The 18070-nt window shown below is 41.8% G+C and overlaps 1 protein-coding gene across 2 annotated transcripts in view; it reads left to right on the top strand.

Annotated features, from left to right (window-relative positions):
- The window catches only part of LAMB1 (laminin subunit beta 1), a 77465-nt gene that overhangs the window by 22675 nt on the left and 36720 nt on the right, over window positions 1–18070 (top strand). For both annotated transcript variants that reach the window (XM_008052511.2, XM_021709733.1), the window contains 11 exons: window positions 180–368; window positions 655–834; window positions 1273–1385; window positions 3426–3505; window positions 12719–12854; window positions 14052–14210; window positions 15111–15238; window positions 15457–15580; window positions 16158–16362; window positions 17004–17147; window positions 17353–17584. In XM_008052511.2, the coding sequence (XP_008050702.1) occupies window positions 180–368; window positions 655–834; window positions 1273–1385; window positions 3426–3505; window positions 12719–12854; window positions 14052–14210; window positions 15111–15238; window positions 15457–15580; window positions 16158–16362; window positions 17004–17147; window positions 17353–17584 (1690 nt within the window). The remainder of the gene's footprint in view (window positions 1–179; window positions 369–654; window positions 835–1272; window positions 1386–3425; window positions 3506–12718; window positions 12855–14051; window positions 14211–15110; window positions 15239–15456; window positions 15581–16157; window positions 16363–17003; window positions 17148–17352; window positions 17585–18070) is intronic.

Raw genomic sequence — 18070 nt, 5'->3', positions numbered from 1 at the left:
TTAAACCAATGTCATCAATGGATGTGTCCTTTTTTCCACCAGAAAAGCCTTCTCATTGACTGCCATTTAGCCTGAACTTAGTCCCTGGTTTTCTAAATAAGCTTCCTTCCTACCACCCTATTCTCCATTGGTCCATTGATTTTTAAAAGGCTTTTCTTGACGTTGGTCTTGTCACACAGAGTGTAACTGCAATGAACATTCCAGCTCATGCCACTTCGACATGGCCGTTTACCTGGCCACGGGGAACATCAGTGGAGGCGTGTGTGATGATTGTCAGCACAACACCATGGGACGCAACTGTGAGCAGTGCAAACCGTTTTACTACCAGCACCCGGAGAGAGACATCCGAGATCCTAACCTCTGCGAACGTATGTTGGGAAACCTCAGCCTATGGAATCTGCCTCAGGTTGCTTTCCAAATGAAATGAACTGTAGTAAATCCTTCTCTCAGAGCTTGTGGTTGGAGCAGCAGACCTACCATTGTTATTTTAGTTGCCCTCTAGGATGCTGGAAGTGGAACTTGCTTGGTAGTTGCACCTTCTTTAGTCCGTTTTTGTGAGATTTAGAAGAATGAAGGGACGTATGTAGTTATACAGAGGCACATTGTGTTTCCTGCTGCTGCTGCTTTTGACCTGGTACTTTTTATCTTTCTTAGGATGTACATGTGACCCAGCTGGTTCTCAGAATGAGGGGATTTGTGATAGTTATACTGATTTTTCTGCCGGTCTCATTGCTGGTCAATGTAGGTGTAAATTAAACGTGGAAGGAGAACATTGTGATGTTTGCAAAGAAGGCTTCTATGACTTAAGTGCTGAAGATCCATTTGGTTGTAAATGTAAGTCTATCTGCTGAAAAGTTTGAGAGTTCTCCTGTGTTCAGAATTCCCATTTTACTTTGCAATTTTCTTTTTAAGTCAGAAGTCTTACTCTTGCCCGAGCTGGAATGCAGAGGCACAGTCACAGCACCACAGCCTCGATCTCTTGGGCTCAGGCAATCCTTCTGCCTCAGCCTCCCCAGTAGCTGGGACTATAGGCACATGCCTCCGTGCCCAGCTAAATTTTTTGATTTTTTTTGTAGAGATGAGGTCTAACTGTGTTTCCCAGGCTGGTCTCAAATTCTTGGACTCAAGCAGTCCTTCCACCTCAGCCTCCTAAAGTGCTGGGATTACAAGCATGAGCCACCATGCCCAGCCTTTACTTTGCAGTTCTAAATTCAGACTACTACTTTGGACTCACCTGGTCTGTGTTTCTCTACGTCCTGTTGTTTAATACAGCTTGTGCTTGCAATCCTCTGGGAACAATTCCAGGCGGGAATCCCTGTGATTTCGAGACGGGACACTGCTACTGCAAGCGTCTGGTGATGGGACAGCATTGTGACCAGTGCCTGGTAGGTAAATCCTCATTACATGGGATAGGTAGTTTTTGAGTATGACAAGTTTTCATAGGGAAAACTTTTTCTCCATTGTTGATTCTACCATCACCTTTATGTATAAATGTTAAAAGACAAAGTAGACAGTTCATAAAATAGGAATTACAAATAAATAATTTTACAAGATGTTCATTGTCACTGTTAGAATCATAAAACAAAACCATGGTGAAGTATCACTTTTACAGACAAAATTAACAAACATTTTTAAAAGCGAGATGCATTCTACTAGTGAGGACATACTGAGGTGCTGGTACTTTGTTGCTGCTGATGGGAATGCAAACTCATTCATACTTTGTGAAAAGCATTTTGGAAATGTTTCAGTGGCCTGTTGACATATGCATACCCTTTGGCCCAGTAATACTGCTTCTGGGAATCTATCCTAATGAAATAATCAGAAAATTAGACAAAGATGTATTCACCGGAAGTCTTGTTGCATCTTTTATTAGTCAGAGCAAAAGACATGGAAAAATAGTTCAGTAAATTTGGAGGCTTCTATACAATGTGATATTTGGTTGCCATTGAAAATGACAATATCAAGAAATGCTCATGCTGTTATAAACACACACACACACACACACACACACAAAGTGAATAGGATCTTGATTACATAGGGGAAAAAATCCATTAAGGAAAACAAAATCTGGAAGGAAATAACACCAAAAAGCTCACTGTAATGATTCAGAGTAGAATAATTATAGGATAAAAAAAAATTCTTTATCTTTCATAACATTCTTATACTGCATTCATAATTTAGGAGGATTCATTGGTCCCAAATTATGTTTATGACCACTAAATATGTATATTTATATAGAATCCTGATAGATTCTTAAAATAGATTCTGAAAAGTCTAATTTAAATTGGTGAACCTGGCCAGTCATGGTAGCTCACATCTATAATCCCAGTGATTTAGGAAACTGAGGCAGAAGGATTGCCTGAGGCCAGGAGTTCAGGACCAGCCTGAGCAACATAGCAAGACTCCCATCTCTAAGAAAAATTTTTAAATAAAATATAGGGCTGAGGCAGGAAGATAGCTTGAGCCCAGGAGTTTGAGACCAGCCTGGGCAACATAGCATAACCTCAAATCTACAATAAGTCAAAAAATTAGCTAGGCACGGTAGTGCACACCTGTAGTCTCAGCTACTTGGGAGGCTTAGGCAAGAGGATTGCCTGAGCTCAGGAGGTTGAAGCTATAGTAAGCCGTGATGGTGCTACTGCAGTCCAGCCTGGGCAACAGTGAGATCCCCAGCTCAAAAAATAAACAAATAAATAAATTGGCCAGGCATAGGCTCATACCTGTAATCCCAGCACTTTGGGAGGCTGGAACAGGAGTATTACTTGAGGCCAATAATTCAAAACTAGTCTGGGCAACATAGCAAGACCCCATCTCTACAAAAAATAATAGTAACAAAATAAATAAATTGATGAAACTGTGCTCATTTTTGAAATACAAAAAGCTTTTCTTCCCTATATAGATACTATCCAATTTCTTTTTATTTCTGTTTCTAATCCTCCAAAGATTCAGTGATTTCCTCACCTTTCAGTTGTGAGACTAGTTCTAGCTATAGGTTACATTTCCACAGAGATAAACCTTTGGAGGGCTTCCCACATGGGATTTATGACAGACTGAACTGGGGGGAAATGTAAGGGCCTGCCAAATATTTGCCATAACTCTCCTACTGCCAGAGTAATTCTAATGAAGAAAATCGGTACCTTTCCTACTTGCTCATATTAATTGTTGGGCGGAGGTTATTTGTAGGGCTGAGAAACGAGATCTGTGATCTGGTGTAAGCATGTGATTATGTACAACTCTCTGACGCTGGTGACAGCAGCTCCAGTTTCTTTACTTCAGGAATGCTCCTTTCTTTTGTTGACTTTCTGCTTTCATAGTGAAAATGAGTGTTTGGTAGAAAACCTAAACATGCCTTAACGTGTTCCTTGCTGAGTCTATTGTATAATGACAGGAACCCACCATTAGATGTTTAATCTTTTGTTCTGCAGCCAGAGCACTGGGGTTTAAGCAATGATTTGGATGGATGTCGACCTTGTGACTGTGACATTGGGGGAGCATTGAACAATAGGTAAGTAAAGCTTCACATAAGCTCTTGTATTCAGTCCCCAAGGAAAGTCATGACTTCTAGAAAAAGAGTGACATTCCATTGTCTCTCAAGAAGATATACATGACCCGGTGCGGTGGCTCATGCCTGTAATCTTAGCACTTTGGGAGGCTGAAGTAGGAGGATCACCTGAATCCAGAGGTTCGAGACCACGCTTGACAACATAGCGAGACCTCGTATCTACAAAAAATTTAAAAATAAGTATCTGGGCATGGAGGTGTGCCTGGAGTCCAGCTACTGGGGAGGCTGAGGCAGAGGGATCGCCTGAGCCAGAAGGTCAAGGCTTCGGTGAGCCATGATTGTGCCACTGCACTCAGCCTGGGTGACAGAGTGAGACCCCCCACTCAAAAAAAAAAAAAAAAGAAGAAGAAGAAGAAAAGATAACCAAAATATATTCATTTCTGCTATATCTTGTGAATGTTTGTAGACACCTCTACAGACTAGATTCCCAGTGATGAAACTGCTAAGTCAAGGTACATGCATATTTTTTAATTTAATAGAGAATGTCAGATTATTCCAGGCAAATTGAGCCAATTTATTTCCTTCATTATTGTTACAAAAGTAACCTTTTCCTTTTCCTGCATGCCCAGCAGCAGTTGGTATCATCAAACATTTTTTGCCAATCTAAAAAGATAGAGAATGGACTCCCATTTTGTGTAGAGGATCTTTTTTTTTTCAACTTTAAAGTCCGTTAGTGAAAATTACATAGAAATGATCATAATACACATTTGGCAAGATGTTGAATCTGTGGGAGTTTAATTAACCACCTTTGAGACAAAGAGAATTTTGGTCTCTGTTACTGGCTCAGAGTCAGAACATCTGGTAAGGATAGTGTAAGTGACTGCTGAGAGAATAGACAGATGTTTCCCTGTGGCCTTGAGTCTTCCCAGGGAAAACACACTGAATTCATTGAGCAAGCTTCATGTACTCAAAAATTGATTCTCTTACAAGATTATTTCCCAACACTATAGTAGTCTGCTGGGAAGGAAGGAGATTTTCAGCAGCAAGAATGTGTTCTGTTTGTCCTCTTTATTTGGGTGTGTTGTGTTCCAGAGCATGCATAGACCCAGTACACCATGTAGCCTCTGAAATGCCAGTGTAGATTTCTGTTCTTAGAAAACCTCCAAAGGGAGGGAAACTAGGATAATTCCATAAAAGCAGGGAAAAAAGACCAACTGCTGTCTGCTTATGAAATCACTTTCCTGACTTTCCTTTGTGACTTCCAGAACACATGTTGAACCCTTTAGTAATTGATTCCTCAATTCAAAGCTGTCATCACTCCTGAAGTCCTCCTTGATTAGATGAAAGTGGCATACACAACTTCTCCAAATTATGTCATAAACTCAGGAATGTCCTCTGTTCCTTTACCCTAAACGATTTTTGTTCCTACACTTCCTTGCTCTTTTTTCTCCATTCCACACATTTCCTGTCTGTCTTCACCTACACACAGACCCTGGTCTGCCCTCTCATCTCTCTTGCAAAAATGTGTAAAAACCAGAGTGTGTGCATCAATAGAATGTGTGCGGAAAAATTTTCTGGTAAATATTTTTAAAGCACATCATCATCTGATCTTTATAGCATAAGGTGAGATGTCATCGGTGGGGAATAAAAGAACCTATGAATATACTTTCTGGGCTGGGTGCAGGGGCTCATGCCTGTAATCCCAGCACGTTGGAAGGCAGTGGCAAGAAGATTGCTTGAGCTCAAGAGTTCAAGTCTAGCCTGGGCAGCATAGTGAGACCTTGTCTTTACCAAAAAAATTAAACTTTAAAAAAATATGCTTTCTGATCCTGTGACTCTTCACTCTTTTATGGTGTTCTTTTTCAATACTGTTTATCCCAAGAGAAATTTCTGTAGGAGCCCCTTAGGCATGGTCTCCTGAAGTACTGGTTCTACTAGGAGAATGTATGGTATGTAGATGACACTTAGGAGATATTTGCTAAGTGATTGGTTTGTTGCAACCACTTATAAATATATTTTCCCTAATAGTATTCCTTTGCTTGGCCTTGGGCACATAGTAGGTGTTGATTAAATTTTGATTGAGTAAAAGAATTTAAGAAACAAAAGATTTTTAAGATGGTAAAAATTAAATATGCACTTCTTAGGAGAGGCACCTTCTCACTGTGACCCCAGACATTCCTTAATTCCTTTGGCATGGGACAGAGTAAAGTGTAAAAATCAATGGAAGTGGAAAAAGTTTTACATTTTGTATAATGAGCTGAGTGGATTTTTGGTAGTACAACAAAAGTTGAGTAATCCCGCCTATTATGTTAACAATTAATCTGAACTTTTAAATATTTGAAGATATAAAACCTAATGAATTTAGAGAATGTAACTCAGCTCAGGTTAAAGAAGTTTTGCCTAGTAGATTACGTGCTTTAATGAATAAATAAGAATTGGTAGCAATGGCTGATAGATAAATGCTACTTCTAAATGTTTAAAAACATTGAAAAATGCAAACATCTTTACAGCATTCTTCAAAATTATTTCGTTAATTCAATGTAAGACTTTCATGTCTGGCTAGAGGCCCACCACTTTTTTGAACTTACTATGTTGAAATCCCCAAATCGCCCTTAATGTTTTAACTACACCTTGTTTCTGCATCCCTCTTGGCACTTATTTTTTTCTGCCTTGTATTACAGTTGTTTGTATTAGAAAGGTCTCTTTGGAGAGGGATTATTTCTTATTTGTTTTTGCATCTCCCTTGGCACCCAATACAGTAGATCTTGTTAAGTACTCAGTAAATGGGGGTCTGAAATTTATTATGCTTTGAAACCAGAGCAGAAGTTAATAGACATTTTTATTAGTTTATTGAATGAGGATGGTGCATCTAACCCTTTGTAAATATAGTCATGGTGCCGCATTAATGATGCTTCAGCCAATGGTAGACCATATATCCAATGGTGGTCCCATAAGATCATAATACTGTATTTTTACTGTACCTTTTCTGTGTTTAGATACTTACCATTGTGTTATAACTGGCTATGGTATTCAGTACAGTAGCATGCTGTACAGGTTTGTAGCCTAGGAGTAACAGGCTGTACCATATAGCTTAGATAGGTCATAGGGTACACAGCCTTAGTGTATGCAAGTACAATCTGTGATGTTTACACAACAACAGAATTCCCTAGTGATCCGTTTCTTAGAGCATATCCCCATTGTTAAGTGATGCATGACTGTACTATGATAGGTTAACATGACAGGATTAGAATATAGTTTCTGGTGTTAGAAAGTATCCTAATTGCAGGTTGTGGAGAAATGATCCCCTGGAAAAACAAATGGTGCTGACTGAACATGGTGGTTGGTTACTGCAAATGATGATTTTCCTCTTGTAATGTTTTTCTGCCTGATTCCTTAATAACAGAGAAGTTAAAACACTAAAGTGCTTTCCCTGCTCTTCGTGCTTTAAATGAAATAGAATTTTTCTTCCAACAGAATTGTTAAATGTTGTATATTTATGAGAAATCCATGTTTTTAAGAATCTTGGCCTTTACCCATTAAGAAAACATAGGGCCTGTATTCGTTTTCTATTGCTGCCATAACAAATTACCACAACTTAGTGGCTTAACACAACACAAATTTATTATTTTACAGTTTTATATGTCAGATGTAGTCTCACTGGACTAAAATTAAGATGTTGGTGGGGCCACATTTCTGAAGGCTCTAAGGGAAAAGCTGTTTCTGGTTCATTCTGATTGTTGACAGAATCAGTTCCTTTTGGTCACAAGCTGAGGCACCCATTTTCTTGCTGGCTGTCATGTAAGGGCCATTCTCAGCCTCTGGAGACTGCCCACATTCCTTGTGTCTTGGCCCCCTCCCTTCATCTTCAAAGCCTGCAGTGGTGGGTCAGATCCTTCTCAAGTCACAGCTCCTGACACACCTCTTCGCCTGCCTCTCCTACTTATAGAAACTCGTGTGATTGGATGGGGCCCACCCAGAGAATCCAGAATAATCTTTCCATCTTAAGGTCCCTAACCTTAATCACATCTGCCAAGTCTCTTTTGCCTTGTGAGGTAACATACCCCCAGATTCCAGGAATAGGAATGTGGACATCTATGGGAGCCTTATTTATTTAATGTCATTATTCTGCCTTACTGACTCAATGAATTGTTTTTTTCTTTGAATCAGAGTCTCACTCTGTCACCCAGCTGGATAGTAGTGGCACACTTACAGCTGCAGCCTCAACCTGCTCCGCTAAGGTGATCCTTCCACCTTAGCCTTCCAAGTAGCTGGGACTACAGGCATGTGCCACATATCTGGCTAATTTTTTTATTTATTGTAGAGACAAACTCTCACCATGTTACCCAGGCTGGTCTCAAGCCCCTGGGCTCATGCAATTCTCTCACCTTTGCCTCCCAAAATGCTGGGATTGTAGGCATGAGACACTGCAGCCAGCCTGATTCAATGAATTGAATCTCTATTTTTAGAGAACATAAAAAGTAGAGCATACCATTTCTATCAAGTGTAATTTTTACTGGAACACAGGAAAGAATAATCACGTGTAATAAATCTTTGGTTTCACTGTGAAGAAACTAGAATTTGAGCTTGAGTTTTGAAAACTGTGTGAGATATGAAAGGTATGATGATTGGTGGACAGGGGAGGACCTTCTAGCTAGAGAGAAGAGACAGGTAAAGGCAGAGACAGGAATGGCCATGACCTGGTCGAGATCTGCTCTGAGCTTAACCATCTACTCACATTCCTCCATAACCCTCTTTGCTCCCATCATTCCTTGCCTCTCTCATCTTGTCATATATAAGCTCCAGGGCCACCTCTTTCATGATCTCTTCAGTCAGATGAACTGTGTCTTCCTCTGCTCCCATAGTGCTTTACTCTTAGCTCTATAAATGCATAGCTTCTTGTTGAATTTTTACTTGTTGTATTGGTTCATTGCTTTATTGTTTGTCCTTAATTATAAGTTCTTTAGAACAAGAATCACTTTTTCCCCCCATTTCACTTTCTCTCCATCATTTAGCTAGAAATGATGACCTTACCAAGCAATGGTGGGTCAGATCCTTCTCAAGTCAAATAAGTAAAGAGTCATTTAGAAAAAGGTTGGGAATGGACTAAAATGTGGGGGTACCTGCACCAGGAAGCACAACTGCCAGGGCCAATATTTGTTCAGTAAATATTTGTTGAGGAGTATAAGGACTCATTGGGAAGCAAAGAGCAGACACCAGAAAGGGAAGCAGCAGTTGTTTTCAGAAGAAGTGTTATGGAGGCTGCAGAAGGCCAGGCAGAGGCATTGTGACTTGATAGAATAAGATGAGAAACAATTGTGGGGTTTTGAGAAAGGATGAAAGCAGTGCTGTGGGAAGATGGGTTGGGCAGTGGGAGACAGAATGGACTGGGCAGAGGAGGAGAAGGGTTTGAGAGGTCACATTAGGAAGTCTCTAGAGTAACAGGTATGGGGCAATGACTTCCTGGACTGAGATAGTGGCAGTGACAATGAAAGGAAGCAAGCCGGGCTTGGTGGCTCAGCCTGTAATCCCAGCACTTTGGGAGGCTGAGGTGAGTGGATTGCCTGAGCCCACAGGTTCGAGACCGCCTGGCCAACTTGGCGAGACCTCATCTCTACAATAAATCAAAAACTAGCCAGGTGTGGTAGCGCACGCCTGTAGTTCCAGCTACTTGGAAGACTGAGGCAGAAGGATCGCCGGAGCCCAGCAGGTCCCGGCCACTGCACTCCAGTCTGGGTGACAGAGTGAGACTCCAACTCAACAAAAAAAAAAAAAAAAAAGAAAGAAAGAAAGCTGCTAAGTTGAGAAACATTTTGAAAAAAAGACTTGAATTTTGGGATAAAGGAAAAAGAAAATTATGTCTCGCCTAAAACCAGAGAATAATTTTAAGTCTGCTGACAGAAATAGCAGAACTGAGGATAAGAAGTCAGTGTGAGAGGTGATGGGTGGTTTAGGACAAGATGAATTAGAGATGACAGCTGGTCAGTCCATGGAAGCGTCCTACTGATAACTGGAAATACAGACCCAGAGTACAGCTGGCTGCATAGTGCCGAGAACCATAGGGCCGAGGGCAATGTGCATCAGTGTGGAATTGGAGCCGTGCCTATCAGGAGTGACAATTCAAACCTGTGGACACAAAGACCTGTGATTGGCAGGGCTGGTGTTTAGGGAATTCCTTTCGCGTGATCAGGCGCGCATGGAGTTGTTCCCTGTTCAGAATTGTGCTGCAGACAAAAGGCAACATCAGGAATCTGCCCAGTACCTTTGTCCTCATCTTCATTTGCTTGTTCTCTGGTGCTTACACGTGAGGGGTCTGGCTGTTTTCCTTCCTCGGTGGTTCATGTTTTGGATATTTGTTTTCTCTCATAAACATCTGCTGGGGAGGAAAGAAAGATTTTCTTGGGTCCATGTGATATAATGTCTGATGCCTGAATTGCTGAAGATGGCTTTTGTTGGTGCCAAAAGAGGGTTAGGTCCTAATTGCAACAAGCTTTCCTCTCCTGGGAATTGGCTCCAGGATGTTAAGAATTCATATTCCTGTGGGATAACAGCATGATGTATGGGATGAGGACTTCAGCTGGACCAGGACAGGGCTGCTGGGGACATTTTTAGTAAACCGCTGAGAGTCATTTGCAACTTGCCTTAGGTATTTGGTTTAAGATGAGCTTTGGGATGAGAAAAGAAAAGAAACAGGAATAACTTTGGGAATGAACAATTCCAAACCACAGCTTGTCTTTTAATGAAGTAAAAATGGATGCATGTATTTGGGGTTTTACTTTGTAGACAAAAACCTTATACTAAGGAAAAAGACAAAGAGAGATGTAGACTGAGAACAAAATGAGTATATTCATGTTACAGTTTATCCAGTGGCCTTTATTACCTAAAATAGTAATGATTAATTTAAAAGAGTTTATAGTCTGGGCACAGTGTCTTGCACCTACAGTTCCAGCACTTTGGGAGGCTGAGGCAGAAGGATCGTTTGAGCCTAGGTGTTCAAGACCAGCTTAGGCAACATAACAAGACCTCATCTCTACAAAAAAATTTAAAAATTATCTGGGATGGTAGTGCACACCTGTGGTCACAGCCATTCAGGAGGCTGAGGCAGAAAGATTGCCTGAGCACAGGAGGTTGAGGCTGCAGTGAGTCATAATCATGTCACTGCTCTCCAGTTTGGGCAACAGAATAAGCCTCCTGACTTTAAAAAAAAAAAAAAAAAAGCTTATTTATATAAGACCTCATATTCTTTTTTCTCTATATATATTTTTAAATGTATAAGGTATATCCTTCATTTATTTGTCAAACTAGTGTTTGCTGAGTGGGTGGGGTGGGGTGGGGTGACCAAGGTGAATCAGGCATAGTATAGCCCCTCCAGGAGTTTACAGTCTGTTAGGGATTAGTGAGATCTTTGATAATTATGCTACAAGGAAGAAAACAACCAATCCCTTAAGAGCAACACGGATAAGTAACAACTAAGGCCTCAAAAAGAGCCACTTGAGAATGGAAAAGGGAGGGAACTTAACAGGACTTTGTCAGAGGGAGAGAAGCTGAGCTCGGCTTTGACAAATAAGTAGGATGTGAAGGCTCTGTGCCTTGACTTGAAGGAACACCTTCCATGTGGTAAGCTTTGTTGCAGATGTTGGGAAAATACATTGTTTTTTTTTCCCTCAAGGAGGTGGTATCATGAAGGAGAAGTTTATTTTATGGAATCAGGGGTGGTCAGGAAGTGCTACGGCTGGGTTCACTTGTGAGCTGAGTCTTGAAAGCAGAATGGGCATATCTTTGCCTAGGGATAAGGGAGAATGACATTCCGGGCTGCAGGAACAACATAAGTAAAGGAAAGGTGCCAAGAATCATCTCATGCATTTGAGAAATTGCCAGTAGTTCAGTGTGGTTGAGGAGGTCTGGGGACAGGAGAGACTGAGCAGGTGGAGAAGGGCCAGGTTATAGAAGGCCTGGTGCACCTTCCCAAGGTCATTGTGCCAGAAAGTGATATGGTTGATACACCTTACAAAGGTCGCTTGGGCAGCTATGTAGAGTGTCACAGCTTGGTTGGGAAGTTGCAGGACTGGCAACAAAGATGCCAGTTAGAAGACTGTTACTACTTTAACTGTGAGCTAGAGAAGAGAAGCAAAGTGTAGCATTAACCAGTAGACAGAGAGCAACACAAGATGCAGAGGGGGAAATTACAGAATTTAGTTCTTGTTGGATTTTTAAGAATAACTTCTATACTTCTGACTTAGTTGATTCAGTGGCTGGGGTGCCTTTACTCCAATGGAAAACATGGGATAGATTGCAGGCTTCCATTTTGAATCCATTGGTTTGGGGTGCCCCTGGGGTAGTCAGGTTGGAGATGTCCTTCACAGGTTGGATCTTTAGGCCTAAGGCCCAGGAAAAGGGTTGTACTTGGAAACAAAGCAAAAGATATACAATGCCAATGCAAGAGAGTTTGTAATGCCTGTAGAAGACCTTGACTTGGTATGAATGGAGAGAGGGGAAGGGAAAGAAACTGAGATCTGGTCACAGAGGCTTTCACTGTCATGCTTTGGAGTTTAGGATTACAATGAACTCCTGAACAACGTGGGTTTGAACTGCATGGGCCTACTTACATGCGGATTTTTTCTCAACCAAACTCAGAAAATACAGGATTCAAAACCCATGTATACAGAGGACTCACTTTTGTATATGTGGGTTCCACAGGACTGACTATTGAACTTGAGTATGGATTTTGATATATGCTGGGGTCCTGGAACCGATACCCTGTGTATACCAAGGAACAAATATAATTCTGAGACACTATTTTTTTCATATTTGGGGGGAAAAAAAGATACTGTTATATAGATATTTTGCCATTATACTCAGTCATCTAGGCTAGACTATAGTGGCACAAACACAGCTCACTGCAGCCTCTACGTCCTGGGCTCAAGTGTACCTCAGCCTCCAAGTAGCTGGGACTACAGGTGCATACCACCAGGCATATGTAATTTTTGGATTTTTTTTTTTTTTTTTGTAGAGACAAAGTCTTTCTATGTTGCCTAGGCTAGTCTCAGACTCCTGGACACAAGCAGTCCTCCCATCTTGGCTTCCCAAAGTGCTGGAATGACGGGTTTGAGCCATTGCACCTGGCCACATTTAACATTTAATGGAAACTGTAGACCTACTTCCAGCAAGCTGACTTGTGTATATGATAATCACAGCTAACCCACTTCTCCTTCCTTTCAGTTGCTCTGCAGAGTCAGGCCAGTGCTCCTGTCGGCCTCACATGATCGGACGTCAATGTAATGACGTGGAATCTGGCTACTACTTCACCACCTTGGATCACTACCTGTATGAAGCAGAAGGAGCCAACTTGGGACCTGTAAGTAGGGGAGTGCTGGTGGGTTGGTAAAGTGGCATTTGAGGGCCATAATGGCACATATATGCTTTGTAAAGAACCACTTCAGAAGCATTTTTGTAGTTTTTGTCAGCACAAAATAAGAATCAAGACCATGCATTCTTAAGAACGTCATTTTTAAAAGTAAGTAAATCTATAACTCACAAGCAAACTTTAGAACATTCACTAATAAGACTTTTGGTTGGTTGAAGAAATTTGTCTCTATAAAAAAGTTTTCTTCTCTACTTGTGTTCCAAAGTTACTGTTTATCTAACATGACAAATACCCAGGCAAGGATATTATCATCCCCAATTTTAGTGGCTTTAAATGTATGTCTGGCACTTGAACTGTGATGACTGAAACAGCTGGAGGCTGGCTGGGCATTCCTCGCCACACAACCTCTCCAAGCAGCCCTCTTGGAGCGTGGTGGAGTCAGGATATTGAGACTTCTTACATGGCTTCTGGTTTCCAAGAAGAGGAAACAGAAGCTGCCAAGTCTCTTTAAGTCTGGGCTCAGAAGTCCCAGAATGTCATTTTCTCACATTCTGTTGGTCATAAGTCACAAGCCCAGCCCAGATTCTTGGATAGGATTACATCATTTGGTGGGTAAAGCTACACACAGGGAATGAAGGAATGGATGGCAGCCATTTTGGAGACGGCCAACCACAGGTATTGGAAAATAGCCCTGTAAAGAATTAATGAGAATTAACTCATCAGTTGTGAATGTTCGTTTTCATATCAAGTTTCATTACCTGTACTTACAGCCTGAAACTAATGCCAATGAGAGAGATAGAAATAAATCTAATAGATAATGGGCTGGCCTTAAAAAGAATCTGGGAAATAACTCATTATTCCTAGACTTGCTTATAACAGCCCTTGGGATATTCTCTTTTTTATTTTGTGCTTAGCCCCTGGTTATGTCACATGAAGTCTGTCCCAAGCCTTTGAGTCCCATCTTCAGAGTCCCATAAAACTAAAACCAATTTCCTGTTTATAGATTCAAAACTTTTTACAATGTGTCAGGGAAATGTGACCATTACAAAATAGATAAAAGATAACCATCATTTTGATATAAAGTAGCCATAGTTTTGAATCTGTGGGTGACTTCTAATTTCTTTGACTGTGAAATAGAATTGAATGCCATTTCAAATAAAGCATAACTGCTGTTTACCTTGTTGTCAGGGAGTCAGCATAGTGGAACGACAGTATATCCAGGACAGGATTCCTTCCTGGACTGGAGCTGGCTTCGTCCGAGTGCCCGAAGGGGGTTATTTGGAGTTTTTCATTGACAACATACCGTATTCCATGGAGTACGACATCCTCATTCGCTATGAACCACAGGTAAAGAAACCCCTTCATGGGCTGGCGGGGGAGGGGGAAAGGGAGTATTAGTAGAAAAATACTGCTAATGGGTACTATATGTTTTTATAAAATTTGAAGGTTATACTAGAACGAATCAGACTCTGACTTTCTAAGCTCCTTCATGAAAGTTAAAATGTACCTTTTTCTTGAATCCTGCTTCTCAGACATGTAGCAATCCCTTGTTACATGCTTAGCCTAATAGGCACCCAATTTATGGTGATGAGAATGTATCAAATCTTCTCCTTCCCCTCACAGCTTGGCTGCGAGGTGACAGGTACAAACCCCTAGAGGCTGAAGGTGACAGTATAACAGCTCAGAGATAAAATGGTGCTGGAAGACAGAGGGGTTCAACCAGCCAAGCTGAGTCAGGGGCTACCAAAATGTTTCAGAGAGGATCAGATCCAGGCCTTAAAGTGTGAATGGAATTGTATTAAGTTGCTGTAAAAGGAAGTCAGGAATAGTGTGAGCAGGGAAGAGAAAAGAGGCTTTCTTGAGAATTGCTCCATAAAGCTGGATAAGAGATATGGTTGAAGATGCAGTAGCAAAAATGGGGATCAGTACTGCCATTTGGATAGTACTTTCACAGGAAGCTATTGAAGGATTTTGAGCAAGGGATTGTCATTATCTGGGCTGCTTTAAAGTGAACTGAAAAGGACTCTGGGAATAGGCAGAGAGTACAGTCCCGAGGTATTTCAGTGCCCAGGGGAGAAGGGATTTGGGCGGGAACTGGGAAAGAGCAAAGGAAATGGTAAAGAGGGAAGGGAAAAGCGACTGTGTGTTTTCTACTTGAAGTTGGAAAATGATCGATTTGGGGAGGTCTTTATATGAACAGGTGGTAGTGGGTACCTGCAGATGGTCCTTCTGATTGTTTATTTCTAGCTCCCCGACCACTGGGAAAAAGCTGTCATCACAGTGCAGCGACCTGGAAAGATTCCAACCAGCAGCCGATGTGGTAATACTGTTCCCGATGATGACAACCAGGTGGTGTCGTTATCACCAGGCTCGAGGTCAGTGTCACCTTGACTTGCAGCTCACCAGAACGAATACACAAATTCATATTTTTCTAGTATCTTGTGAGTTGCTGAATTATCATTTCAGAGCCAGACATTAACCATTGACTTACTTTCTTTGGAATTATCACCACTCAACTTTTGTTCACTTTAAATTTAATGTTTTTTAGATGCATAAAGGTTGACTTTTATTGCTGTTTTTTGTTTTGTGGTAGATATGTCGTCCTTCCTCACCCAGTGTGCTTTGAGAAGGGTATGAACTACACAGTGAGGTTGGAGCTGCCTCAGTACACCTCCTCGGATATCGATGTGGAGAGCCCCTACACGCTGATCGATTCTGTAAGTTCAAGATCACTTCGGGTTTGCACATGTCCGACTGCTTCCCAGGATGTTTAGTCAAGGTGTAGTGCTGAGCTGAGCAGTTAAGCAGAATCATTCTTTCTTGCCTCCAAGGTTACTTGGCTTTTACTCCACCTTTTTGAAAGGACTTATTCAAGCAGCTTCCTTCTGAAAAATCACAGTGCATTAAAAAATGGCATTTCAAAAACCATCAAGCTGGCTGGGTGCAGTGGCTTATGCCTGTGATCCCAGCACAAACTGGGACACAAAACCTGGGAGGCCGAGACAGGGAGGATTGCTTGAGCCCGGGAGTTCAAGACAAGCCTGGATAACATAGTGAGACCTCGTCTCTTAAAAAAAAAAAAAAAATCAAGCTATATGAAGACTATCTAAACTTTTTCTGGCAAATGTATTTAAGAATGGAAAGATTTTCACCTTATTTAATGAGACTAATTCTTTCTGTTCAAGAGTCAAAGAAGCATTTATGGTTTTTGTGTGTCTGTTGCTTTAACTGTTGCTTTAACTGGTGCTGTGGACACCACCAGAAGGATGTTTGGCTGTTCTGGTTTCTTCACAGCTTGTTCTCATGCCATACTGTAAATCCCTGGACATGTTCACCACAGGAGGTTCAGGAGATGGGTTGGTCACCAACAGTGCCTGGGAAACCTTTCAGAGATACCGATGTCTGGAGAACAGCAGAAGCGTTGTGAAAACGCCGATGACAGACGTTTGCAGAAACATAATCTTTAGCATTTCTGCCTTGCTACACCAGAGGGGCCTGGGTAGGTATGGCTTAGCAGCTGCAGTGGATGCTACTTCCGGCTCTGAGAATTCTTGGCACAGAAGTTGCCTCAGGATGCATGCCCTGTAGTTCTGTGATAGACAGCACAAAGGAAATTGTGTCTCTGCCACAGTTTGTCTTTATCCTTTTAAGTAACATTTTTAGTGACAGACCACCACTGAAGATGGAATCGATACTTAAGAAATGCACACATAACAGGTGGCAGGGGAAAAGTCCACAAGGATAGAGCTTTTTCATAGGCAGGGTGGGGAGTGTGGCTGGAATCAGAGAAGCATCACATAACTGAAATGTATGTTTTTCTCTTTGAAAGGTCAGACCAACCCCTGGAGGTCACTGGGCTTTGGTCTAATGTCCTGTGATAGTTGAGTTTTGAAGGCAAGGGGGGAAAACCTTAATGACCTCCTGCCTAGAAAAACTGCTTTGATTTGTCAGCTCTGCCTCCTCTTTTTATTCTTCCACTCATCCTAGGGATGATACTGGTTTAAGCCAGAATTCTGAATAAGCCAATATAGTAAAGAAGAAAGGACCAGTGACAGCTTGAGGAAAGAAAGCAGAGCAGTTCAGAGACAGGTGTGACATGCTGCTCCATATCATAGGTTCTGGCCTGTCTCTACTCTGCAGCTTGTGAATGCGACCCTCAGGGTTCATTAAGTTCTGTGTGTGACCCCAATGGAGGCCAGTGCCAGTGCCGGCCAAACGTGGTTGGAAGAACCTGCGACAGATGTGCACCTGGAACATTTGGCTTTGGCCCCAGTGGATGCAAACGTAAGTTCTTCAGAAGTGCTATCATGTATTCATTGAGATTAACTGAGCAATCCTGGTGAGGGTCCCATCACACGGAGGCGACGCTTCGCTCCAGTAGTTGATCATGGAACCTGAGCATTCTGAATTGGGGCAGGTGCTTATAAAAGGAGTGTGTTTCTATTGAATGAATTTTTCAAGGCTGTTCTTTGGTTGCCTGTTTCTTTAGCTTGTGAGTGCCATCTGCAAGGATCTGTCAATGCCTTCTGTGATCCTGTCACTGGACAGTGCCACTGTTTCCAGGGAGTGTACGCTCGACAGTGTGACCGGTGCTTACCTGGGCACTGGGGCTTTCCTAGTTGCCAGCCCTGCCAGTGCAATGGCCATGCAGATGACTGCGACTCGGTGACAGGGGAGTGCTTGAGCTGCCAGGACTATACCACGGGTCATAACTGTGAGAGGTACGTGGGGCACTGAAAGTAAAGAGAATGAGATGGTCTTCGGCTGAGCAAACAACATCTTAGAAAAGCCACAGAATTAATCTCTACCAGGCTCCAGATGGCTCACTCATTTATTCCGCTTCAGTATTTTCTAGAAACTCATTTATATATCCAGTACATATTTAGATGACACCTTCTATGTGCCAGGCACCATTTGGTGCTGAGGATACTGCAGCAGAGAACTAAACTGATAGGGAGAATCATCCTAGAGTTGACCATAGGTCTATGTAGAAATGATCTCTCTGTCTCAGCAGATTCTGGCCTAGGATGAGAGTTGTGAAATGCTAATACCTAATTTAGGTCAAAGTAGAAACTAATCCAAATGGGATTAGTCATTTTAAATAGCTTTGTTTTGAAAACATTTTATGCAACTACAGTTTCCAGGAGACTGTGTAAAATGTGCCTGAGTACTCTATTCTCCAATTAATGAATGTCAGTAGAGTAATT

Source organism: Carlito syrichta, unplaced genomic scaffold (assembly GCF_000164805.1).
Source record: "Carlito syrichta isolate Samal-C Ts95f unplaced genomic scaffold, Tarsius_syrichta-2.0.1 Scaffold279535, whole genome shotgun sequence".
Taxonomy (NCBI): domain Eukaryota; kingdom Metazoa; phylum Chordata; class Mammalia; order Primates; family Tarsiidae; genus Carlito; species Carlito syrichta.
The sequence above is the reverse complement of the archived record's forward strand: the minus strand, read 5'-3'. Positions and strand labels throughout refer to the sequence as shown.